The 27,833-nt window shown below is 39.1% G+C and overlaps 1 protein-coding gene across 1 annotated transcript; it reads right to left on the reverse strand.

Annotated features, from left to right (window-relative positions):
* Positions 1-935: 935 nt before the first annotated feature.
* On the reverse strand, positions 936-21,371 carry GPR37 (G protein-coupled receptor 37). Its single transcript, XM_036246849.1, has 2 exons — positions 19,637-21,371; positions 936-2,223 (listed from the first exon to the last, which is right to left on the reverse strand). Exons 1-2 carry the CDS (start codon positions 20,663-20,665, stop codon positions 1,405-1,407), a joined length of 1,848 nt encoding a protein of 615 aa, XP_036102742.1. The 5' UTR covers positions 20,666-21,371; the 3' UTR covers positions 936-1,404.
* Positions 21,372-27,833: the final 6,462 nt, after the last annotated feature.

Below are 27,833 nucleotides of genomic sequence, written 5' to 3' on the forward strand. Positions count from 1 at the left end.
AAGGAATTCAAATTATTCAAATAGAGAGGGTTTTTTGTTGTTGTTGGAAGTTCAGGGAATACCAATTTAAAGGTAGCATTTGAATATTCAAGTGTTCTAATCAAGATACATAAATAGCCTTGGCCTGCATGGTTCAGTGTTTAGAGCATGGGCCCGTACACTGGAGGGTCATGAGTTTGAGTCCCAGTCAAGGACACATACCTGGGTTGCAGGTTCTATCCTTAGCTCTCGTCAGGATGTGTGCAGAGGCAACCAATCAGTATGTCTCTCTCACATCGATGTTTCCCTTTCTCTCTCCCCTTCCTCCCTCTCTTTCACTCTCTCTAAAATATCAATGAAAAAAAAATCCTCCAGTGAGGATTAACAGACAAGCACAAAAAGATACATAAATATTTTATTACTCCACTACTGTACTTTCATTCTACTTAAAAAAATTAAATCACACAGATTTAATCAAGGAGAAAATTTAGAATTCAGAGAGTATCACATAAGGTTCATAGTGCTGCACAGGTCAGTGTTCAGAGGAAAGCAGATGACAAGTGCATTGTATTTCAGTGCTTGATTCTGATCATTATTCCTCGTAGGAAATCCATCAACTCTACATGCTAATTCAAAGGTTAAATAAAAAAAATAAAAAAAAGTTTCATCCTACTCTGCTGTCTGTTTATTCATATTTTATAAATGTTTGGAAGTAATTTTACATCTGTATCTAAATATTAAAAATACAATTTGTTTTAACATATGGTATAGTTTTATGAGTCATGCACATAAAATAGTACTACTGTATTAAGACTTTATAACACAATGATTACCTGTCTTAAAGGAAAATAAAATTATAAAACAATAAGGCCAATTTTAAGTTGTGCATAGAACCAGTAATTTTGTATTTAAGGCAATTAAAAGATTTATTGAAAATTGGTTAAAAGTAGATTGACAATGACATTAAAGAATAAAGTGTAATTTATTTGGTGCTACTTTGTGAATGTTTCTTTTCTACAAATCATCTCATTATACTATATACAATATACTTTCAGTCACATCTCAAACATAATATAACCTACAAAACCACATGGCTATAATCAATATACAATGATTATAAAAAAAAAAAAATTAGCAGTTAGTTAAGGTGCAATAACTTTTAAAAAATAAAATATTAGCACCATACCAGATAAAATGACCTAAAACTATTGGCCTCCTCATACCTCTTAAATAACTAAATATAAACATTTTTTTTCAAAGCACAAATATTAATCTGCAAAATCAGTTCTACAGTAGTTAACATTTCCCTCTTTTTATTTTCATTTTTTTTTGCATTTTTTATTTCCCAGTAAGGAAAAATATAAAGTAAAAACTTTCACAGGGTATGAAAATCAAACAAAGAAATCTACCCAAACCAAACGTCCTTCAGCAATGAGTTCCAACAGAACCAAAAGTGGACATTTCACGGCGGATGGTACTGAAAGGTGAGAGTTCCAGTTCCGTGGTGTATTCATTGTCATTGTCGTCGCTGGTCACTGTGGAAGACTTCTGAATGCACTCCTCGCAGCAACAGCAGCAGCACTCCATAAAGGCCCGACTGAAGGGTTTGCACAGACAGAACAGGATGACTGGGGTGACACAGGACTTAAAGAACAACAGGAACTGACTGATGATATTAAGAAGGTCCATTGTTTGCTGGGAAACCCCTGTTGCCATATAGGCAGTAACAATGTTGCAGATATTTTCAGGAATAATGCAAAATCCATATAAAATGGTCAAAGCCACGACTGTGCAGTTCATCTGGCTCTCTAGCTGAATCTGCCGCTTATTCCCTCGCGTGCAGGCTTTCTCCGCTTTGCGGATTTTCCTCGCAGTCACTAAGGAGCAGGTGATGGTAAAAAGTGTAGGCAAACAGAAGTAACAGCCAAAATACCACCAGAGCCTCGCGCTGTCGTAGGTGAGGGCCAGAACATAGATGGTGTCTGGCAGGTCAGGCGAGATCTTGATAACGCAGCGCTCTGCAGGTGCTCGGCCACTCAAGCCCAAATCCTCCTTGCTCAGCTGGCGAAGAACAACTTCTGGAAGCGCCAACAGGAGAGCACCAACCCATATGACAGCAAGCTTGGCAGTTGTGGAAGAACAGTTCTCAATCATTTCGTAGTACATCTGCACGTTGGTGGCGGCCCGGAAGCGGTCTATGCACAGAGCACACAAAGTGAAGGTTGTGACGCCCAGAGAAGCAACCTGTGGGAGGAACACAGAATATGGGTGAAAGCTGAAAAAGATCAAGACATAAGGCAATATAGAGTAGGAAAACACACACACACACACACACACACAAAGACAGAGAACAATTTCCTGGAATTATAAGGCATGGTAACTGGGTCGGTGACTTCAGCTGAATCATCGTTAAGGACGAAAATTGAAAATCAGAAAAAAAAAAAAAAAAAATGTAGTGGTTCAGGGTCATGGAGTCAAAAAAACTTTAGAGCAGAAGGATGCATAAAGATCCTTTAGTCCAATACTATTTTATTACAGATAAGAATACAGACACTCCAAGAATTTCAGTCACCATGAAAATGCCTGCCACCAGACGACCTAGATAAAGAGTAAGGATAATTGAAAGAATCCTTTCCATTATCGAAAAGGATGGTCATGCTTTCTAGTGTGAGGGTCAATAGCATGCCTTACAACACAGCAAACATTCAAGAGCTTATCGTTTCCAACAAACTAGATGAGTAGAGACCCCTTCCGATTTCTCCTAAGTGCAAATGAAAGAATTTTAATATTATTTTTGCAAATACCTATGAAAAACAAGAAAAGGAAATTCTCCAGAGATCAAAATCAAAGAGAAAACACATTTCAAACAGGTCAGCGACCACTCCCCACCACCATAGGCTCCTACTTCGAACCCCCATCTCATGCTGTACCTTTGCCCTAGGGGCATCTGCCAATCCTGGTGAGATTTCCCAAATCGGTGTTAACTAGAAGGATGAGACCAGGTGCCGGGGTACACAGATAGGACATAAAGCTGCAGCCACTGTGAGTGGGGATTCGATCAAAGATTCCTTGTGATTTGAAAAGCCCCAAAGAGTGACATTTTCATGGGTATAAAGAGAAAGAAATCAATCAAGTGAGATAGTGGAGAAACCTGTATGGGTTTTAGTATTTGGATCTGGGTGGATGAGGGAATTGAAGGGGAAGGGCAAATTCCAGCCAGAAGCCTGCATTTACACTGGACTAGAGCCAGAAATCAAACATGTGGCTCAGAAATCCACAATGCAATTTAAAATCATCCCAGGCAGTGAACAAGGGAACACAAAGAAGACGCTTTAAACCAGGCCTCAAAGAAATTGCACAGATAAAATTCCAGGGAACATGGATTCACAATTAAAAATCATAATATGGCCCTGGCCAGTGTGGTTCAGTTGGTTGAGCATCATCCTATGCACTGAAAGGTCACCAGTTCGATTCCCAGTCAGGGTACATGCCCAGGTTATGGTTTGATCCCAGTCAAGGTGCATGTGGGAGGCAACCGATTAATGTTTCTCTCTCCCTCTTCCTTCCTTTCTCTCTCTAAAATCAATAAAAACATATTAAAGTAAATAAAAGACGATAAAAATCACAATATGTAACAATCCACTACTATGAGCTCATGTGCCAAAGAAAACAAGTTACAGAATCAGACATAAGTATAGTTATCATGAAATAAATATGCTCATCAAATTTAAAGAAATATGAGATAGAGGGAAGTCAAAAATAGGAGATATAAAAAAAAATAACCATGAAAATATGCAAAAGGAACCATATAGAATGTCTAAATACTCCAGCAATAGGAAAACTTCAGGTCAGAAAATCCTGATGCTGACCGTAGAGCACTGTATTCAAAGAGGAATTACTCTTACACACACATGGTCCAGACCTCTCAATAAATCAAGTTAAAGGTTAAGAACCAAAAACATAGACATATTTTTTTTTTCACACAGAGGCTTTTTTTTTTGGAATATAAAAGCATGTTCCTAATGTAGACATGCTATCGTTCAATAATCTATAAAACATCATACATACACTCTAATAGGGTACAAAAGCATACATTCAACACAAGCACACATTTATTGATAACAACTCTATACCCAATACTCTGCTAGATATTGGGGATATAGAAAGGAATAAGAAGAAGGTTTTTTACTCAAGGAGGTCATAGTCAACCAAGAGAGGGGAAGGTGGTTCTCACAGTGACCATCTGGGAGCATCGAATTTACTCAACTATTTTAGGGAAAATGAAAGTGATTTAATGTTTAATAAATGTGGTCATTATTTATATATTTAAATGAGGACACTGAAATTGAAAGTAAAATAGTCACAAGAATTAAGAGAAAACAGGAGAATAAAAGAAAACTCCCTACTTGGGTAGGACGCTTTGGGCTGCACCCTAGACACCTGGGTATGTGCATTCACTTTTATCTCTGCCAGCTGAAATGTTTCAGCTATAGGTCATGCCTTGGCAAAGGGACAAAGATACACACACACACACACACACACACACACAGAGAGAGAGAGAGAGAGAGAGAGAGATACAGGTATATATATATGTCTAATTTTTTTAAAACTCAAAGGGATCATGTTGACAAAAGGAAAACCATTTATTATAACAATTTTAGCTCTCAAAACATGAGTTATGGCCCTGGCGGTTAGAGCATCGGCCTGCGGTCCAGAGAGACCCGGGTTCGGTTCCCGCTAAGGGCACGTACCTCGGTTGCAGTTTGTCCCCAGCCCTGGTTGGGTTGTGAGGGTGGCAGCCACTCGATGTGTCCCTTTCACATCGATGTTTCTCTTTCTCTCTCTCTCTCTCTCTCTCTCTCTCTCCCACTCTATCTGAACAAAATATAAAAACAAAAACAAAAAACAAAACAAAAAACAAACATGAGTTATGTTAATACATTTAAGCTGTCACTCTCCCCAGAATAACGGCAACTCTACTTGTGGCTTTTTTTTTTTTTTTTTTTTTGAGAGAGAGAGAGAGAGAAAATAAGGTTATTTTCAGAACAATAATCAGAATCAAGAGGGTTTTTCTTAAAGTATCCAACTTAAATCCACAGTCTCAGCTACAAGCAAGATCTAATGGTAATAACTGTTATATAAAAGTTCAGTTTAAATCCTTATTTATTTTTTTTATCCTCACCTGGGGACATTTTTCCATTTTTTGTTCAGATAGAGTGGGAAGGGGAGAGAAGAAGAGAAAGAGGAGAGAAACATCTACATGAAAGGGACACATTGAGAGGCTGCCACCCGCACAACCCAACCAGGGCTGGGGACAAACTGCAACTGAGGTACGTACGCCCCCTTAGCGGGAACCAAACCCCGGTCTCTCCGGACCGCAGACCGACGCTCTAACCACTGAACAAACTGGCCAGGGAAAAATTCTTATTTTTATATTTTGTTACTTCAGTTAAGTTTAGAAAAATGCCATCCGTCTTCTCTGTGTGATCTTCTGTTGGGCCACATTTTGGTGGAAAACTAGCAGCTTCTTATAAATGGATATCCTTATCTTTGTAGCAAAAGCATTTTTCTCCTATACATTTCTTCCAGAGTTCTTCACTGTTACACATCTTTTGGAATTATCTGCAGGTTTCTGACAGCTGTCCAATGTCATCCAAATTAAAGAAAGAGAAGATCTGCAGGATTATGTTGTCAGGCATGTGAACCAGCAAATTAGATTTCCCCGACTCAGATTCAGAGAATAATCCAGCTCTTTCCCAAACACTTCCTGCACCTGCCCGGCAGTCACTTGCTTAGCAGGAAATTTGTGGGGTTTCCTCACCTCTCTTGTTCCAGACAGAGAGAAATCATCCATGACTTCCAGATAACCTCAGTTGTGGTGATGACCAGGTGGTAGAAATCCTTGCTTGGAGAGGAGGCCTGGCTTCCAATACAGAATGCTGGGCAGGAGAGAACTCATGGTCTCCTCCTGCAGCCCCAGCATCAGCAGGCCTTGTGGATTCTGAGAGTTCCAACGTCAGTCTCCCCGCTTCCTACACACTGCACCTTAGTCAGTGTCTATTACTTCTCATATGGAAAATAACATTAACAATATAAGAAATATCAATCTGACATGAATAATAAAAAGAGACATGTTTATGTTCACATTTTGAAAATTAACCCTCAAATTAATAAGTTGTTCACCTTGATGGAAATGTATTTTGCTTCTATGCTAAAAGCTCAAATTTTTTTTTCTTTATTGATTTGAGAGAGAGATGAAGGCGGAGGGAGAGAGAGATAGAAACATCAATAAGAGAGAACATCGATCGGCCGCCTCCTGCATGCCCCCCACTGGGGATCAGGCCCACAACCTGGGCATGTGCCCTGACCGGGAATCGAACCAGCGACCTCTTGGTGCATGGGTCAACGCTCAATCACTGAGCCACAGCAGCCGGGCTCAAATTTATTTTTTAAATTGAGGTCCTCACTGTGCAACTATCTTATGGTCAGATTATATATATTTTTTTACATCAGTAATGGCCACACGTGGAATGTAAATCTGAGAACTTGGCATTTTCTGAAAGTCTACATCAAACAGTATTATGTGGACATCACAGTACATATTCCATTTTAGAGATATTTGAAGTTTTACATTTGTATTTTAATTTTTGAAATATTTTGATTTCTTTTTCTATAAGAATGTAAAACAAAACAAAAACATTCTCAAATTCTCAAATATATACAAAACCCCAGCAAGGCTTTCTGGGCAGCCTTCACTAAGGCAAATCTGTGTGCACGTTTCCCTGTCACACTGTGTCCTGAGTCAGTCCACAGATACAAAGCTGCAAGGTTGATGCTGTGCACTCTTTCTGAATTGTGAATAACATTTCTATTAAAGGGACAGCTTGAGGATATAAAAATACTAGCAACTCTAAGGAGAGCAATCTCTTAGAGACTTGAAACATCTCTTTCTTTGGTAGTTTTCTATCATTACTTACAAAGAACACACCAGGGATAGCATCTTCTCCCCAGTTAACCTTCTTATTTTTAAATCTAGGTAGTTAAAATCTGGACCAAATTATCACAAGTGCTAGCTAGCATTTGCATATCTAAACACAAGTCAGTTGCAAAGCATTTCTTGAGAAATAAGAGCAAATGAATGTGGGTGGACATGTATTAAGAAAGGCGTGTTAAATTGCCACTCCTTAGATAGCATGAGCTGTGCTACACATTCACTCTTAATTAGATGTTCACTGCTTCAAACAGCAAAACAGGGTTTCCTCGGTTCTATACATTTCATCTCACATGATAACAAAAGCTGGGACAAATGTTAAGCAATATTTACATGTGCTCCAACGTTTCGCTCAGCTACTCTTCTCGACTGTATTTCATTTGAAGATGATCCGTTCTTCAGCCATATTCCCAAAAGCTTTAGTACTGAGTCAGAACCTCAGACGTGTCTGATCTGTGATCCTCTCGATGACTCATGGGTTGAGAGAACTTTCCCAATTTTCATAGACTAATTTCAGGAAGCGCCTGCACCCAGCTTCCTGTTTACAGATTGGACTCTCTCTCTCCGATAGTGTTCTCTGCCATCCAGATCCAATGAAAGAGGGAGAACTGTCCAGGAAGGTCACAAGAGCTACAGAGAGGGTTGTTAAAGGAGCCTCTAAGGAAAATGTTGCCCCCAATGCAGAGAGGGCTTACAATACAGTTGCCACAGCAACCGCAGCCCAACTGCCAGTCTGAGATATCTACTCCCTCCTGCTATCACTGCCTGCAGTGTTTTTACTTCAGATATTTTTCCGTAAATTCACTTATGCACTTAATTTTATTATATGAGAGAAAACAGAAAGGGACAAAGTCCCTGCTCAGTACTTTCCCAAATCATTTACAGAGAGCTTTAAATATCTGTAAAGAATGAACCGCATACTGCAGATATAAATTGATAAAAATCATCTGGAAAATGGATGATGGGCTCATTTCTGCTTACTCAGATATGAAATATAGCCAGGTAATTAAAATTGCTAAATGTTGGGGTAACATGAAGAGATTTCTATCACAATTTTTAAATATACTTGTTTACACACAGCTCATTAGAAATTCTACCAAGATGAATGGTGCAATTATATGCAATTATAAAACTGTATCATGAATGTTAGATCTTCTGCATTTAATGACCATATCTGATTGCTAAAATTCAATATCACTATGAAATATGCTCTTGGGAATAAAGCTGTTAAGCATTAGCTTAGATGGTTAATTCTTTGAAGCAACATCCTGAGAGATGAAATGAGTAAGATGCAATCTCTTATTAATTAAACTGCAATGGGAGGAATAATTAACATCCACAAAAGCAGAACTGTAAACACTTTTAATAGACAAGACTATTAATTGTGAGACTCAACAGCAGAGGGAAGCTGGAAGTAGAAATTTTTAACTATTGGGGAAAATAAGATATTGAGCACTTGGAAGGGATTGGCATCAAAATACAGAAGCAAGAGAATCAAAATAAACAACTCTAAAAATCTGTCTTTCAAACAGCAGTGTTCTGCTCTTCTTTGTATCCCAGAGTCACAACAGTAAAGCTCCTCCCCCTGCGCAGTCAGCACGTAGAGCAGGGAGGCTTGAGGGGCTGCAGCCACCTACCCCATTGCTTCAAGGCACTGACAGGTGCAGGGAACGTCGAGACCTGAGCACTCGGGTGGGGAAGCGGCAGTTCCTGTGTCCAATGTCCTCCCCACTGGTGAAGTTTCTAATGCAAGACAAACTTCACATCACGAGAAAACCTGGGCCACATATTCACTTTGTACTACATTCAGTCCTTGTTCATTCAAAATTATATGAACAAAGAGCATACAGATACTTTATGAAAAACAGTCATCTGGCCCTGGCCGGTTTGGCTCAGCGGTTAGAGCGTCGGCCTGCAGTCCTGAGAGACCCGGGTTCGGTTCCCGCTAAGGGCACGTACCTCGGTTGCAGTTTGTCCCCGGCCCTGGTCAGTCGTGCGGGTGGCAGCCACTCGATGTGTCCCTTTCACATCGATGTTTCTCTCTCTCTCTCTGTTCCTCTCTCTCCCTCCCACTCTACCTGAACAAAAAAAAAAAAAAAGGAAAAATGTCCTCGGGTGAAGATAAAAAAAAAAAAACAGTCATCTGTGAAGATCTTGTGTTAGCTACTGTTCCATTTCTCAAAGTTCCATTGCAGACAAGCAAGTAAGCATTGTAGTCCTGACTGGTGTAGCTCAGTTGGTTGGATCACCATCTTGCGTTCTGAAGGATCACAGGTTCAATTCCTAGTAAGGACACATACTCAAGTTCTGGGTTCGATCTCAGGTTAGGGTGAGTACAGGAGGCAATGGATTAATATCTCTCTCTTTCTCTCTCTTTCTTTCTTTCTTTCTCTCCCTCTCCCTCTCTCTTCCTATCTCTCTAAATTCAATAAAAGTGTGTCCTTGGGTGAGGATTTATAAAAGAAGAAGAAAGTATTATGAATGAGAAGAAACTGTAAAACAGATAACACAGATCACGTGAGATCTAACTCTTTTATTTTTAAATTTTTTTCTTTATTGATTTTAGAGAGAGAGGAAGGAGAGGGAGAGGGAGAGAAACATCAATGAGAGAGAACACCATTTGGCCACTTCCTGCATGCCCCACACTGGGGATTGGGCCCACAACCTGGCCATGTGCCCTGACCGGGAATCGAACTGGCGACCTCTTGGTGCATGGGTTGACGCTCAACCACTGAGCTACACTGGCTGGGTGAGGTCTAACTCTTAACCAAGTAAAGAGTATCTTTTTCTAAACCTTCTCCTAGAAATCAGTGATAACCCTTACGTGGAAAAATAGACCAATGTATTTCTAAGCAAAATTTCTTTCATGTGAAATTGAATCTCATGCTTCAAGTACAGTGAAGCCACTGGGATACACTGATTTTTATAAGACAGGAAAATTTCTAACCAAATTCATGACAGCTGTGCTCTACCCTAACATATTGTACCTCAAAAACATTTTAAGTGGGTCTATTTCTGTGCCATCCTTTGTTTACAAGTCATTTCCAAACAAGGGCATTATTGTTAAGAAAACCCATTCAGCTGGGCCATGAATGATTATCTATTATGAGTCCGTGGTTACAGGCCTAACAATCAGTCAGGAAAAAAGCAGGAGGAGCACAGGGTAGAGTTTTCCTTTGAAAACTCTAAATGGCTTGAGCTTCTGTGCCTTTGGCTTCCTCTTGCATTTTCCACAATCCTATTCCTTACAGCACTTCAGGGCAACTTCCCCATGAAAAGGCACTTCTTTGAGCACCAGTGGGGACAGCGTGTTCACCAGAGCTGCTGCCTGTCAGCGATGGACGAGGTGGCCTTCGCCCAGAGGTCTCCGAGGGCCGCAGACCGCGACACTGTGGCAGTGGCGCTCATCCGCCAGCGTTTCCAACCCAAGCAGACTGAGCAGGGGGCGTGCCTCACTCCGCAAGATGCACCGCTCCAAGCTCCAAAGGACAGCTCTTCACGGCCACCCTTCCAGCCAGAAGCTTATCTTTATCGGTGTCACTGAGATTTAATCGGACACCCACATGTCATAAATGTCCACTAATTTCAGTTGTGCCCAGCCTAATTTCATCTACACGTGATTCTCCATGTCATGGGGGAAAACTATTTTGAAGGCCTTAACTATCAATACTGCCTCATTCTCCACCTCCCTCTCACTTGCTTAAGCTCGGTAGGATGCTCTTACTTATTTTAAAACCAACTGAGACTATTTAAAAGCCAATATATCATCCCCAAACTTGTCTTGATTCTATACACTTTTCCTTACCACCTTGATATAAGGTTTCCTACCAACTGCGACTTCTGACTTTTATAACACAGTGTATTTCTTTTGTAGTAAAAAAAAAAAAGCATTTTACAACTTGTCTAATTATAAATGTGTCAATGCTCAATAAGATAAAAATGCAAATGAAGAAAGATTAATATCACTTGTCCTAAGATGGAAAAGCCATCAACTGGAAACAACAGATCTTCATGGAGTTATATATCCCATAATCATTCTCAATAATTAGAAATTCATTTCAAAATGTAATATTTCCCCCAACCCACAGTCTAGTTTTCAATGCTTGATATCATTATGCTGTTTCTTATCAATCTTCAAGTTACCTAGAATTTCTGTTTTTTACCTTGGAGTTCTCATGAGTTTCCAAAGAATAGTAACAAATGTTCACCTATTTCCCCTGTGCCTAACAACATTGATTAGCATGATGGTGAACCTACACTGAAAACAAAGTTAGAGCTGGCCTCATCCATTTTGCTTGGGTAATTATGACTTGAATGATATTGGGAAATCATATTTTAAGACAAAATGTCTCTATAAATTGTCTTGCTAGTCTGTTAAAGAAGTAGTATTCAATCTCATCCAATCTTCTTGCAAAAGGCAAATGTCTCTATGTCTCACATCTTGCCATGAATTGATTAACAGGAAGTGTTTCCCGTACAGGAGAGATCTGACCCAAGGAGAAGACAGTAAAGGTAAGAGAAAAAGCAGAAGGTAGAGAATGACGAGGAGGGATAAAAATTGTGGCCCTAAGTACACACAGAGACATAATAAAAATGACTCACTCCAGGCAGAGATCAAATCAATAACCTTGGCCTCATTAATGCTATGAAACACCCAAATGTGCTGACAAGTAATACTGAAATCTATCATAAATTCACAAACTAAAATATTCTGTCTCAAGAATAAGCCTGGTACTGTGATTATATTCTGTGTTTAATGGAAAGTATCTATATCTACTTTGCAATGGAAAGACCCCACATTTGAGGTTTCCACAATCCCTTTCTCCATGCCACCTTGAAGTTGTAGATGAGATCATCTCTTCTGGCACAAAGAATAGCATTCTAATTAGGATACTTAAGAGTTAGTCTTGGCAATGAGATTGAGTTAATTATGGGACATTGGCAGGTCAATTCTTAGGAAATAAAATGACAGGAGGAACCCTGGGGATAGGTACAGAGGAGCAGGGACAGAGACAAACCTCACTGCGTAGGAGCCCATCCATCTGTCTCCCAACAGTCCACATCCCAGACACAGATCCCTGTGTGTCCAATGTAACACTATTAAATCTAGTCGCAGCACACAGGAAGAGCTATTAAAGATGGAAACAGTCTATCAAGGTCCAGGTAATGTAAGGGCAAAGGTCAAGGTAGATCCCACACCTACTAGGCCTTGGGTAGATGTATAAGCTCAGATCTATTTTGCTTCTGCAGACATATTTGATTCCTTTTTGCTGTTGAATGATGCTTTGTTGACACAACTGGATACCTTGACAGCCCTCAGGAATTCAGGATAAGTCATCACTCTGAATGTGTGCTTGAGAGATTAATCCAGTTCTTGGAAAATAATCCAGTTCTTGGAAAATAAACCAGTTCTTGGGAAAGCATTCTTCATGTTTCCTTTCCCCCCACTCAATGATAGGGTCTAAAGTACCTCCCTAGTCAGCCTTTCTTCCTAGGTTCTCTAAGGTCAAACGAAATAATAGGTATGTCACTGAGATTTTCAGAAGGAAGGGACTCAATTTAACATACTGTTAATACACTGCTACATAAGCCAATCATCTAATTAAAAATTAAAAATTTGATGATTTAATTAATGTCCTTATGGTTAATAAGGACTAATAATTCCAAAGCAGAGATGGTTATCTCAGGCATTATATTCTAAATAATAATTAAATATTTAAGAATATTTAGAATAATTCTGCTTCCTAATCAAAATGTCTAAGACTGTCATATCTACTGAATTATTTTGCTAATTATTCTTATAGGCCTCCTATCCCAAGAAAGGTTGAGAAAAGAAGAATGAAAGAATTAAAAGATTTTCATAGAATGTAACTTATCACCACAGACCTAGGCTGTACGGCATTTATGAAGACCAACTGTAAAAGTATTATTCAAAAAGAATTAGAGGGAGCACAGTTTTAACTTTAATTTTTCTGTCTTTGATCACAATCAAGTACAACTGTGAGCTGATGATTCCAGGGCCATTCCTGAACTTCCATAATACTTTGTTTAAACCTTTATTATAGTGTTCATCACATGTAATGTATTATTTTACTTCCTCATAAAGTTAGTAGCTGTAACTCACCTATGTCATTCATCTCTGGATCCTTTTCCAGCTCTTTCCCTCCCCCTTACACTTTTGTCCTCTCCTAACATATTTTCCATCATAGAAAGAAAAAAAAGCCCAATAAATGTTTGATAAGTGAATAAGTGAATGAATGATAACACCTATAGAAAAGGATGATAGAAAGTGAATTATTCAAACTGTTCTTTAATCGGTTATTGGGTGTTGCTGTTCTATATACAATACTTAAAAGCTGAATGCCGACTAATATTTCTACAAGGAAAGTAAAATTATGTAAAGAAAAATTATGTTCCTGTTTATACCTCATTGACAAGCTGTAGAAAAGTATGACATTGTTATTACAATCAATAGCTAAGAAAATTATTTGAATTTCACAAAGCTTTTATTTCTTATATGGAATCCAAATTCAGTAAACTTCACATACACTCTTCATGTAATTATAAATAAACAAGAGCACACTCTATAATATTTTTTTCCTTTCTGCAGGAGTTATCAGCTAAATATTTTCATTTGCATAGGAATGCAGAAAATAATTATAAAGGGATTAATGGGAAGTCTAAATATTTTTTAAGCACCATTCTCACACACTGAGTCTATTTTCCCTGAGAATATTATTAGTAACTTTCAAACTGCTCATAAAACTGTATGTTTCCACTTAAAAGTCCATTAGAATACCTAATGGCTAATCCAGCACTCAAGCAAACGTACCATCTGCCATGCTAAATGTGCTATTACTTGAATGTAGGGATTCTAGGGAGATCTGTGTAGAATTGCATGCCTGGGTGGTACTATCATCTTCAGCTTCCAGCACCTTCCTTTCTTATCCATAAATGCTAACTACAATCTAAGACAATGAAAGGGTCATTTGCTTCATTCAGCTTAAAACCAGTATTTCTAAAGCCACTGGAGAATCTGGCTCTTTTTATTACAAGAGATTCTAGACCTTTCACAAATCATTCCTAGTCCAGAGGCCCCAGTGAAGTGCATCCCCTTTGCTACTGTCCACTCTCACACAGGAATCTGTAGCCCATGGAAACAGAACAATACAGTTGGAGCTGGAATGATCTCAGAACTCTTTGATGTCTTCTGCCCTACCACCATGAAGGTGTGACTTCTTTAAACTAAGAAGGATTCTATATTATTCAAAACCTCCAATTAAGGTCCAAACAAATAGATATTTAGCAGTGGATCTGGATCAGATGATACATGGATTCTGGTTGGCTTCCATCAAGTAATGAGCAAAGAGTTGTTTTAGTTGCCACATTCAAATGCCTGAATATTTGGCTTTAATTATTTGTTAGATGGTGCGCCTCTTCTGCCATTCTTCTACTGTAATCCACACCCAGACCTTCTCTCTCTCCCCTCCTCACATACAATCCTTGCTTTGAGTATAGTCTTTATCTGATGACTATCTCGTAAACCAGTTTAAAATCATATGTATGTTAGGATGGCTACCATCCACCCAGATTCCCTTCTCTCCTATCCCCCTGTCATACCATTCCACCTGCCCTTGGTCCTTATGGGACTTATCATTGGGCCACAAAGGCATCATAATTCTGGAATAAAAAGAAATAAGTCATTAACTACAACAGTTTCCAGTGCATTTCCACTCAAAGCAATATCAAATATTATAAAACCCCTTTCTAGTGATAGATCTGGAAGCTGGGTACTCTCCTCAGGCCTTACATCAACAACTCGAACTAAAAAGAAGAGTTGAATGCAAATTGCAAGATCTATAATTTATGGTGAAGCAATGTCTCCTACTTTTCTATACAAAACCAACTCTATCCCAAATTCCATTATCTCTTTAGATTATGATAATACTCAAGTTGTAGAAGAAAAAAGAATTGTGGTAAAAAAAGAAAAAGAACGCAAATGAGAAGATTTGTAAAGATCAATAAAAATGAATTGTGGTTTCCATGGAAAACAGTATGGAGGTTTCTCAAATTTTTCAAAATAGAACTACCATATGATCTAGCAATTTCATTTCTGGAAAATTATCTAAAGAAAACAAAAGCATTAACTTGAAAAGATGTATGCACCCTCATGTTTATTGCAGCATTAATTACAATAGCCAAGATATGGAAACAACATAAGTGCCCATCGACAGATGAGTAAATAAAGAAGATGTGGTACATATATACAATGGAATATTATTCAGCCATAAATAAGAATAAAATCTTTCATATGCAACATGGATGGGTCTTGAGGGCATTATGCTAAGTGAAATCAATCAGACAGAAAGACAAATACTACATGATCTCACTTATATGTGCTATCTAAACAAAACAAACAAACAAAATTAAAAATACCAAGCTAATGAATACAGCGAACCAAACCAATTAAAGATCTGAAGATTGCCAGAGGCAGGAATGGGGGCTGGGGTGGAAGAGATGGCTGAAGGGGGTCAAAAGGTTCTAACTTCCAGTTATAAAATAAATGAGTCATGAATATAATGTACAGCATGGTAACAATAGGAAGTAATACTGTATCACATATTTGAAAGCTGCTATGAAAGTATATCTTAAAAGTTCTCATCGCAAGAAAAAAATCTATAACTATGTAAGGTGAGAGATATTAACTAGACCTGTTGTGATTATTTCACAACGTATACAAATATGAAATCATTATGTTGTACACCTAAAACTAATATTATGTTATATATCAATTATACCTCAATGAAAGTAAAAATAAAAAAAAATTTAATTGTGGATAAAATTTTTAAATAACTAAGAAGTATTAAAAATAGAAACATTGAAAACAGCAAAACACATTACAAAAACTGGTAAATCATACATTATAAATCAATAAGAAGGTGTGTGGTAAAAAGAAGAAAAGAGGAAGATTAGCCAGCAAATAAAATAAATATTAAAAAAGTAAAGGCAAAATGTTGCTAATAAAAAGAGAAAAAATCTCAAATAATTTTTAAAAGTCTTGTGCTCAAGAGGAAAATGATTGGAAAGAGGCAGATTTTGTTTATTCACCTCTAATTTGTTTGAAAATGCAATGTTCTTCACTAATCTAAAACACTCTGTGATTTTTAAGAACATAAAATAACTTTATTTGATCATTAAATTATGTTTGGCACTTTAAAAAGTGAAGTTGTCTCAGATTATTGCAATTTTTAAAAATGTAATGAACTACCAACTGTGGAACTTACTGTCAATTTATGCGAAACAAGGTGAAACTTAAGAACATAAGAAGCTATAAATGTCATCACATACCAATTGATGCTTATTATTTTATTACTCTCTATTGGGTTTAGAGTTTTTTTTTAAGATGCCAAGGGATGTAAATAAAAAGAAGATACTCAATGAATCCCCTTTGCCCTATAGATGTTTGTATAATAAGTAAACATCAATATCAAGTGTTGAAAACGAAGTCTGATTGCCATTGGCTAGGTAAATATACTTAGAATGGTCATTTCTCTTCTCTGAGCCTCAAGTTTCATCTTTAAAATCAAGGGGTTGGATTAACGTGCCATCTAATTTTAATTTAACACGATACTTCAAAAGCTACCGTAGTGGAGACTGGTTCTCCAGCCAGATTTGGGTCCCACAAAAGTCCTTCTGTCAGGAATGAAGTGCTGATTGCCCCAAACATTAGTACTGTTGGTGGTTGACAGCTCTTAACTGCATCTTACTCTAGAAATTGCTGTTGACCAAAGAAATCCACTCAGCTCAAGGTTATGCCCCCTTTCTGGGAGCCACTTGCATCCAGTGATTGGTCCACTAGGGGACATAAAGTCTGGGCTCTCATGCCTCAATTCAGGGTATCTTTGCAGGGCCACCCCCATCTTACGGCTCCCAGTGTGGCATCTGCATCCCAGTTCAACTCCTTCTGCCAAGTCCTGCATGCTTCATTCCCTAGTAGGTGTTGAGGATGAGTACATATCCGAATAAACCTACTACAGCAAATCTCCACATTAGGGTCTGTTTTGGGGGGAACCTAACAGTCACTAAATAAATCTCTGTGACATCTGTGAAAATAATAGTGCCTGCTGGAGGTAGAAATGCTTTATTTTGAGATGTGGACTATACTTCTCATTGTCATAATCAGGAATTATGAAGCTGTTAGTATTGTCCAATAAATATTTTCACAAAGCATGATAAAACACAAAATTATTTCACAAGAATAAAACTAGGTAGGAATGTAGAAACACAGTCTACATTTTAGATTTAAGATTTTCATTCATTAGTTTAACAGTAAAAATATATATTATAAGTCTAATTTTTCAAGAAAAAAAATGAGCAAGTCTTTTTTTTTTTTTTTTTTTCCAAATCTTTGCTTCTCTAGGGAAAATAAAGCCTGGTACCAATAACTAAAAAAAAAAAAAAGCAGGTCTACAAATAAGGAAAAAATACAGAGAGCAAAAAATAAACATGATAATACTAAGAGGTAAAAAGCAAAATATTCTTAAGGAGCAGAGAATTAAGTTGGAAGATGAAATACAAATGAAAACACAGTATAGACTTTTTAAAACTCCTTAGAATTAGGATTAAAATTAAAACCCAAACATTACAAATACCATCACTCACAACTTATAGGTCTCATTTAACTAACCAAAAAAAATTTTTTTGGGCCTGGCCGGTTTTGCTCAGCGGTTAGAACGTCGGCTTGCGGTCCAGAGAGTCCCGGGCTCGGTTCCCGCTAAGGGCACATACCTCGGTTGCAGTTTGTCCCCGGCCCTGGTTGGTTGTGCGGGTGGCAGCCACTTGATGTGTCCCTTTCACATCAATGTTTCTCTCTCTCTCTGTGTTCCTCTCTCTCCCTCCCATTCTACCTGAACAAAAAATGGAAAAATGTCCTCGAGTGAGGATAAAAAAATAAAAATTTTTTTTCTAAATTTGGATGAAAACCTTTCTTTTAAAGTTTTTTTCAAGAACTTTGGTAATATTTTTTTCTTTTACCAGTTTATTTTTATGTCTTCTTTATTGCTTTTTTCTCTAATGATAAAAGTTTCTATGTGTCCAATACATTGAATACAATTCAATACATGCCCCTCTTATTGGGGTAGCTCTCCTGTTTACTTTATAGTTTACTTTTGCATCTGCTTTACACATGTCAATTTACTTGGCATTATTCAAACAATCAAAGAAGTTTTAAAGCAATTGGTGGACATATATTCTCTAGCATAATTCAACTACCTCCTCTGAAATTCAAAATTGAATTGTCTACCAAATAAGTTAGATATGTCAGAGTTACTTGGAGCTTGGCAACAAGAGAAATTTTGGATCCTGGTAAAGTAACAACAGCTGATTTAGTAGGCACGGAATGATTCTGTATCTAATCCCTGCCAGGACAGCAGAGCTTCTTATTTACTATCTCTTGCCTTGGTCTTTCTAAGTAGGTACTGTTTCTGTTGACTTACCCCCTAGCTTTAGGCCCTGGAACAATGTTGAACATAGTGTCACTGGCCCTGGTGCCAGACAGGATCAGGGGCTCTGAAATATTTACAGTTCCCCTTCTTCTGCTTCCATAAATGAAACCAGCAGTATGAATGGAGGAAATCAAGGGCCAGCTGGCTAAAAACACAACTGGCAACAAAGCACTTGGGCTCCTTCCAAGAGCTGGTGTTTAAAGAGAGGCCATTTAAAGAGCAAATTCCAAGTGCCGTAATAATAGTGCAGGACACTAGCTGTAAGAGGAAACAGTCAAATTATATCAGAAAGATTTTTGTTTTCAAAGTTTAGAACCTATTATATGCCCTTCTTCTTAAGAAATTTTCTAGTTTTAGAGTCAATCCCTTATGATAGCCAATCCCTTATACAAATGGCAAACATATATTACATACTTTGAGAATGTTAAATAAATTCTGTTCTATGATGGCCAAAGTGTTATTTTTGCTTAAGCTCATTCATACAAAATAATAAAATTGCTGAGGAATTGAAAAGGCAACAGAAAGAAACGAGAAGTGGCATGAGAATTCAGATGGCACCACATGGCAGACAGCCAAAGACACTTAAACTAATTTAGGAGGTTATTAATATATCATGAGGCCAACTGACAAACAAAGAAAGGCAGATTTCCTTTGTTAAATAAAATATTACTCCTATTTTAATATTTAAGATAAAATGCAATAACCTTCTTGTAAAAATAAAAAATCATGTTGGAACCTGGAAATCTAGTAGACCAATGATACAGGTTTTTTTTCTTGCTGGGTTCTGATAATGACAACCATACACTGACCATTTATTAACTGTAGCATCTCTGCTGGCTGCCAATCAGAAATATATGTGACACTATATTCAGAGAGATAAATTTAAAATCTAAATAATTCTACACATTATGAGATCATAATTATTGCACAATCTGGAGCAGGTGAGTTTGAAGGTGAGTGAACAAAGCTACCCCTCTTGAAAGATAGATACATAGACAGAGAGATAGACAGACAGACAGACAGACATAATTGGCAAGAGAAATGAAGGAGGGACCCACAGAAAAAGTGAAGGGGATCAAAGGGGTTCAGCAGCCAGTTCTAATACTATAAATCCCAGAAATGGGTAAAGCCAGTAGCTTGAGATCCCCCTGGAAAACATTACCTCAATGTATGGAACAATCTTGCAGGAGAAGTCTTCCAGCAGCCACTTCTTCGTCAGCTCGTGAAAGATGACTAATGGAAGGCAGAAGAAGATGATAAGAAAGTCCCAGAAGGCCAGGTTGGCCAAAAGGGAGTTGGAGATGCTCCGCATGTAGTAGTTATGACACACGATGCACATCACCGCCAGGTTGCCAATGATGCCGGTTCCAAAGATCACCACCGACAAACACATGACTGCATAGGCTCCGTAAGACTCCTGGGTCAACGGGTAGAAGGGGTTCTTCAGTCGCAAGCGCCGGTTGGTGCTGTTTCCCCGGCGGGGATCCCCGCGTTCGTTGACCCCTTCACCCCAGGACCCATTTTGGGCCAGCGCCCTTCCGGGGGGTGCAATCATCCGCCCTTCGTGCCTCGGTGGTCCATTGACCGTCTTGGGTGGAGCGTCGTGGTGGGAACCCGGGTGTTTCCCGGCTCTCCTTGGCCAGTAATAAAGGTCGCTGACTCCAGGTTCCGTCCTCACACTGGGTTCCTGGCTGCGCCCGAAGATTCCAGCGCCTCTAGGACCCTTCTCCTTTTCCCCTGAGGTCTGAAGGAAGAGTTGGAGAGCTGTGGGGTTCCCTCTCTCCAAAGTTCCAGGGGGTTCCTGATCCTGGGTACCTTTCAAACTCCAGGTGCCAGGTGGCCTGGCTGGAGGTCCCGCACGCTCCGCTGCGGACGCCTGCGCCCCTCTGCCAGCACCTGGGTCACCGCTCCCTGCCGTCGGCAGGTCCCACAGGGGCACCGCGCGCGCTGCTGCTTCCTGCCCCCCCTCCCTAGATGCATGGGTTAGCAGGTCTCCTGAAGAATTACCCAGTCCCCAAGCGTCCCTGCTGCGACGCTGGCTCAGTGTAGGTGAGCAGCTTTTCCCCAGACAAGTTTCATTCCTGGGAGCAGAGGTGGACCCGAGAGCAGGAGAGGCAGACACCTCGAGCAGGAGCAGAAGCAGAAGCAGCAACCGCGATGTGCGGGCGAGAAGCGCGCCCTGGCCCCGCATGACTCGGTGAGGATGCACCCGGCCGCCGCGGCTCCTGCTTAGGACCGACACCTGCTGCCTAAGTTGCTGCTGAGAGTTAGACACATGTCACATACCGCCGCCGGGGCAGCGGGGGACGGGAGATTACGGGGAGGTTGGGGGATGGGTCCTGGGGGTCACAACCCTCCGGCGCTACAGTCCTTCCTCGTTTGGCGTCCTGTGCATTTCTCAGCCAAATCCAGCCCGAGCGCTGCGTATCCCCAAGGTTCAGAAAGGGACTCTCTGCTCCTGGTGGCTGACCTTGAAAAGTTGCAACCAACACCTGACTGTTGATTAATGTTGCGACTGGGAGAAGCCCGGAAAAAGCCCCACGCTCCTCCCTGCCTTTGGGTGGTTGCCTTCTTGGTAACGGTTGCTCTGCCTATTTACATCCTTTCGATGCTGCTTTATCCAGTAGCTGGCCGAGGTGAGCTGAGGGGAAAGTTCACCTCCTTACGATGACTAGGAGCTGCAAGCCCGTTCCGCGCTCCCTGGAAACAGGTTGCAAAACAGCCAGACGCTGTACAGCTGCGCCCAGGAAACTCTTGCTCTCTGACCCCAGCCACTTGCGAGGCTACCGCTGCCGAGGAGAAGCGGGCTTCGAAAACCGCAGCCACTGTCAAAGTTGCTTCTCCTCCTGCTCAAAGTTGACCAGGGGGAGGCGCGGGCTGCTGGGCGGTGTGTCCCCGCAAACAAGGGAATCGGTGGAGGGGGTGGGAAGGGCGGGCGCTGCTTCTCCGCGGATGGTGCCGGCGACCACAGGAGCTTGCTGCTGCGACAGCGGGTGCAGCCCGGGCGGAGAGTGTGGTGCCTGGAACCGCCGCGGGTGAGGCGGTGCAAGGCCGGGAAGGGGGAGGTGGCCTGGCCTCTCCCCGCAGCTCCAGCCGCTGCGCGCGCCCGCGACACCGAGCGCTCCGCTCCCTCCTCCTCCCCCTCCTCGGCCTCCTCGCAGAGATGCTGGTTTGTGGGAGACGCATCCCCGGGTGGTTTACGACTCGCTAATCCTACACACGTTTCATTCAAGCCCTTTGTAGCGGCTTTCACTCCTCCGAGCTGGGAGCCGGGAGGGAGCAAGGGCGGAGGCGCAGAGCCTGCGCTGCTGGAGGCTAGGGAAGGGCGGGACGTGTTAATTCCCCAGAGGTAGGAACCAGCCGGACCGGTCCGGGAGTCGGGAGAAGGAGGAGAGACCCAACTGAGCGCTACGCCTCCGCCGCGCCGGTGCGCAGGCCCCGGCCCCCGGCCCCCGGCCCCCGGCCCCCGGCCCCAGGGCGAGGTGAGGGAGGCGCTCACCTCCTTAGGTATTCCGGGAGAGAAAGGAAGCTCGGAGGTTTCCATCAGAGAACGAGCGGTTTCGAGAGTGGGATGCAGAGTGAGAATGCTCAGTATCCACCATTATGCTGAGTTAAGCACCCGACCAGGGGTTAACTGAGAACCATCCAGAGCACATGAAAGTAGTTTTGTTTGATGAAGTAGTGGGAAATAATAAGTAGGGGAAAATTAACTTGAACAAAATTCTCAGCATAGCTGACCATGCCTTTCCAACCTTTATAATAAACCCCACTCTCCTGCTACAGCTGTCAGGGTGTAGTCATTACTGTAGACAAATTAAGAGAGAGAAAGTGACACTGGAAGAAATAAACACATTCTTAAATGTAAAAAGGCAACATCTAAGAGAGGATAAAATACAATGACAAATCTGATGCCAGCTGTAGTCGATAGACTAATGGCCCTCCAAAAGGTGTCCACATCCTAATTCTCCGTACCTGTGAAACTGGCAAACGGCCCTTTGTAGTTGTGGTTTAGTTAAAGATTTTTGAGGTGGGGAGATTAGCATGAACTACCCAGGTGGGTCCTTGAAGTCACAGGGGAAGGCAAGAGGGCTGGAGTGGGGCCACGGGCCAAGGACTGTTGGCAAGCTACAGAAGCTGGAAAAGGTAAGGAAAATGCCCTGCTTGCTCATTTAGATTTCTGACCGCTAGAACTGTAAGAAAATGAATTTGTGTTGTTTTAACCCACTAAGTTTGTGACAGTTTGTTGCAACAGCAATAGTAAACTAATATACCAATTAATCTGAAAATGTACACAAGAATAATTTTATAGAAAAATACAAACTACCAAAAATAACTAAAGAAGAAATTTTTTAGAAACCTAAATAGAAGTGTAACATTAAAGAAATCAAAGCATTTATCATGATCTACCCACAAAAAAACACTAGGCCATAACAAATCCAAAGAAATACGTATACATATATACACAATATCTGGAATAAATATACATTTATACAACATGTTTGATAGTTACACAATTTATTTTATCAAGCCAGAATAACCTTAATATCAAAATCAGACAATGACAGAAAAAGTATAGGCTTATTTACTTATATATTACATTATTCATTTATATACACTAATTAATTATATTACATGAATTAATTCAGTAAACATATATTCTGCCCAAATAACGTAGGGTAGACTAGTGAGCAAAATAAAGGTCTGCTCTTACTGAATTTATATTTTCTTGGGAAGATAGGCAATAAACAAATAAATATCTACTGTCAGATGATAAGTGTTATGAAGAAAAGAATAGAGTAGGGAATGCAGTAATTAATAGGGAAAGGCTGTCCCTTTGTGGAAATGGTAGTACAAGTTTTTATAATAAAGTGATTTTTTAGTACTTATACACTTATATTCAGTAATCCCAAAGAAAATCCTGACAAATTCAACACCACCTGTTGTTGTTGTTTTTTAAATATAGCACATAATAGGGCTATGTCCCAGGAATGCCAGGATACCTTAACATTTACAACACTTTAAAAATAATTTATGAAATTGAGATATTGAAAAACAAAGATATTTATCTCAACAGATTCAGGAGAAACATTTGGTTAAATTCAATCATCATTCTTTACTAAAACTCTTAGCAAACTATAGAGAAGTTTCCTTAATGTAATAAATGTTAATAAAATACAGCAAACAATGTCAATATATCAAACATTAGAACACAACATGGACTACTTCTTCTATAAGCACTGTACTGAAAGTACTTAATAATAAAATAAGACAAGAAAAAATGAACATAAAGAAATAAAGTTGGTGTCATTTGTCGATGAGATAAACCTACAAACAAAATCTGAGAGACTTTAGTTTGTAGAGCTACCGGTTGTATCTCACCAGATCTTAAGGCTTATATAGCTACAATAATATAATAGCCTGATGTTGGTGTAGGGTTGGCCAAATAGACAAATGGAAATACAACAGAAAAGAGGGAATTGTGCATAAACTGATGTGGAAATTTGATCTAACAAGAGAACTGCCCTCACATGATAGAAATGGTTGGACTAGAGTAAAAAGAACATAAAAATTGTACTGAAAAAAATGTAACTGAAAAAGTTGACAATCCATATAGGAAAAAATAAAATTAGGTTTTCTTCTTCATAGTTTATATAAAAAACATTTCAGATTAAAAACCTTTATGTAAATCCTAAGCATTTAAAACTTTGAGAAAAAACTTTAGAAAAATATTATGACATTAGAGTGAGAAATATTTCATAAGTAAGACTCAAGAAGCAAAAGTATAAAAAACAATAATGATAAGTATGTCTATCTTAAAATTTTACATTTCTGAATCAATAAGGACAACATCAGCAAAGTTAAAATCAAGCCACAAGTGGGAGCAGACTGTGGGATAGGAGGAGTGAGATGGGAAGCTGGCTACTAGTGAGAGGAAAGCTTAGCTCAAGTCAGTCTGTTAAGGACACACACTGGTGTTATGGTACATTAGTCTACTGTGGTACAACTGTCTACTGGAAATATAAAATACGCATCCAGACCACTTGCTTAGAGCTGAGTTATTGTTATATAAGTAATCATAACAAAGTAATTATTTATATTGATGTGCACATACATTGATAAAATTCTCAAGGGGGCTTGCTAAGATGCCCCCCAGCAGTATACCTGTTTGGGACACACTTGTCTGGGACTGAGAGGTGCAGGTAATGTGGGAACACACAAGCCTGCTGTAAACTTGAGGTTCTTTACCACCATTTTATCATTTTCTGTCAAATAAACCACATTCCACAGAGATCTTTGGAATTTGCTTTTTGTCCTGCAACTTAGAAAAAAGGACTAGTATCTAATATCTACATAAACACGTACAAACTGAAGGAAAAAAAAAAAAAAAGACTAACTGGAAAGAAAATGGATGAAAGACAGGATCAGAAATTTCACAAAAGAGGAAAATCAAGTAACTAATTTTAATGATATATATATGAATGGGAAAAATACACATCAGCTTCACAATATTAGTCCTCCTGGAGATAGAGGGATGGAAATGAAATGGGAGAAAGCTGTAACTGTAGTATTTCATTTCTTAAACCAAAAATTCAGGAGGGGATAATCTGGGTTAATTGCAGAAAAACAAATACAACAAAAAAGTTGGCAAAATAAAACCGGGGCTATTGCCTCCCCTCCCCTCTCATCTCATTAGTTTGAAATGGGAGCTCTCATATCCTCCTCTTGGAGGAGCAAGTAATCTGTTAATACCTACAAAGTTATATATGTAAGCTATTTTTATATCCTTTTTACTAGATAACATTACTATGTCAGTAATTTCTACCTCTTCCAAGAGAGAACTCCAAGCTCAACAGGAAAAATTTTCTTGCATCCTTTCCAGAAACTCCATTGTAATTGACACATGTTTGGCCTGAGCTGGGCATCATTCCCAAAGTGATCAGCTGCAGAAATGAGGTCTCCAACCTGGGGAGTGGTTTAGGAAAATCCTGGAGGCAGGGTTGCCTGTGCTTGTCTGAGATGATACCTCGTGGTTAACTCATAAGAAGTTGAACAATGATGCCTTCCTACTTGAATGTCATGCTCTGTCATCTTAAATAAAGACTTAGTGACCGTGAATTAAATAACAGAGAACTCCACTCTGTTGGAACCTGGGACAATGTCAATCATCTATCTTTTGGGAAACACAATTTTCTTTTCAGTAAAACAAGGATACTCATACCTGGTCTCAGCTCTGCCTACCCAAGTTGTTATAAAATTTAGGCATATATGAAAAGACTTTATAAGTGTACAATATTTGTTCTTGCTTTCAGTAATTCAACTATTTCTTGCTATTAGCAAAATTTAAATGCTATCAAGAACATATAAGCCTTGCTTACTTAGTCTAAAGTAATGAGTTTATTTTCTAAGTTAGAAAGTATTCAGTGCAAAACAAAAAATGTCTTTCAAATATTTTCCTAAAGCTTATCTCATCTGTAATTATATTTTTTAAATTAAAATTGTCACAGCTTATCTACTTCTGTAGGTTCTAGTTTAGAAATATAAATCAGAAAATATGTTGGCTAATTATTGTCTGGTTTACATGAGAGGTCATTTATCTGTACAAAAACTGATTTGAACATGGATTTTTCTGTGTCAGCATTCTGTAGGGTTTATAATATACAACATTGATTTTTTTATATACAAAAGAGAACATGTAAATTATTACCTGTCTTGGCATTTATATATAATCTATTAACTTCATTTAGTGTTTGGTGTGCTGAAATAGGACATATTACAAAATAGGAGAAATGACTATTTTAAGTTTTAAGATACATCATTGAAGAGGAAAAGAGTTACTCAGCACTCAGTCCACTTCTCAAATAATTTTTCTTTTATTTTGGCTTCAGAGAATCCAAAAGGATCATTTCTCTAAAAGAAATTATAACATGAAACCATTAGGTTGGTTATTCTTTTCTGAGATTCAAAGTATGTCTTTTTTTTTTTATCCTCACCCAAGGACATTTTTCCATTTTTTGTTCAGATAGAGTGGGAGGGAGAGCGAGAAAGAGAAACATCGACGTGAAAGGGACACATCGAGTGGCTGCCATCCACACAACCCAACCAGGGCCGGGGACCAACTGCAACCGAGGTACATGCCCTTAGCTGGAACCAAACCCGGGTCTCTCTGGACAGCAGGCCAACGCTCTAACCGCTGAGCCAAACCGGCCAGGGCATGTCTTTTTATATATATATAGATTGTGATTGCAAACTTTCTCAGTCCCTAAATTACTAATTGTTAATTTGGAAGCGTCCATTGACTATCCTTTCCCTTTGCCACATATAACAGCCCATTTAGAATTAATGGCAAAAATCGTACTGTTAAGGGTAAATCACCAATATGGTTATGTCTATCTCAAAATTCATATTAATATATAATTATATAACATTTAATATGAAGGAACAATAACTAAAATGATTTTTTATTTATGACAGGAAAAAAAAATGTGTCTGTTGGGCCACATAAAATATGTTGGAACCACTACAGCACACTGCATAGCCAAGTCTTTTTCCTTTGGAAAGAAACTTAAATGCAAAATGGGGTAAAATTAAAGATAAATTAACACACATACAACCATACATTCCAAACTTCAGCAGCTCTTCACGGAAGTAGATGCCCTGTGGAATGCAGCCTCATCTTTTGATGAAAATCCACCGAAAAGCAAAGATACTAGTTGCCACTGAGCCATTAAAGATATAGCTGGAGACCAGAGCACCTCGGGCTTTGGGCCCTTTAACTTCTCCAATAATATATTCTCCCAAGTTATTACTTTACTTTAGTTTTAAATCCTGTAAATAATTATAATAAGCAGGACTTTTCAACAGTATCCAAAGAAAAATGTAGTATTGTAAAGATAAATATTTTATTTCCTTCTATTGTTTGGATCCGTGTATATTGATTCAATAAGATTTCTTCTAAGACCCTCCAAGACAAATCCTCCTATTCTACTATTGCTCTGGCTCTGATCAAGTGTTATACTTTAAAACAGCTTTCTGTGCAATGTGGATACTGAAAAATACTCAAGTGTAAAAACAAATCAAGCCAAACTACAGAAGCATTCTTTTAAAAATTTTTAAATACTAGTTAATTTAAATTTTTAGCAAATGACTAGAATGTAATTTTTCTATACAAAACCAGCGAAGATTATACATTTCTATGAGAAAACTGAAAAGCTGTGATAGAAGGATTTTAAAGGAGGAGCACATCATTGATTTGGCTTTCTCAGCAATCTATTAAATTTGAGCTCCAGCAAAGAAATTGATTCAATGGCCATATCTAAACCTTGAGTCCGGCATTTTTAGCAATTGCATTCTTGATTAGT

Source organism: Molossus molossus, unplaced genomic scaffold (genome assembly GCF_014108415.1).
Source record: "Molossus molossus isolate mMolMol1 unplaced genomic scaffold, mMolMol1.p scaffold_m16_p_7, whole genome shotgun sequence".
Lineage (NCBI taxonomy): Eukaryota > Metazoa > Chordata > Mammalia > Chiroptera > Molossidae > Molossus > Molossus molossus.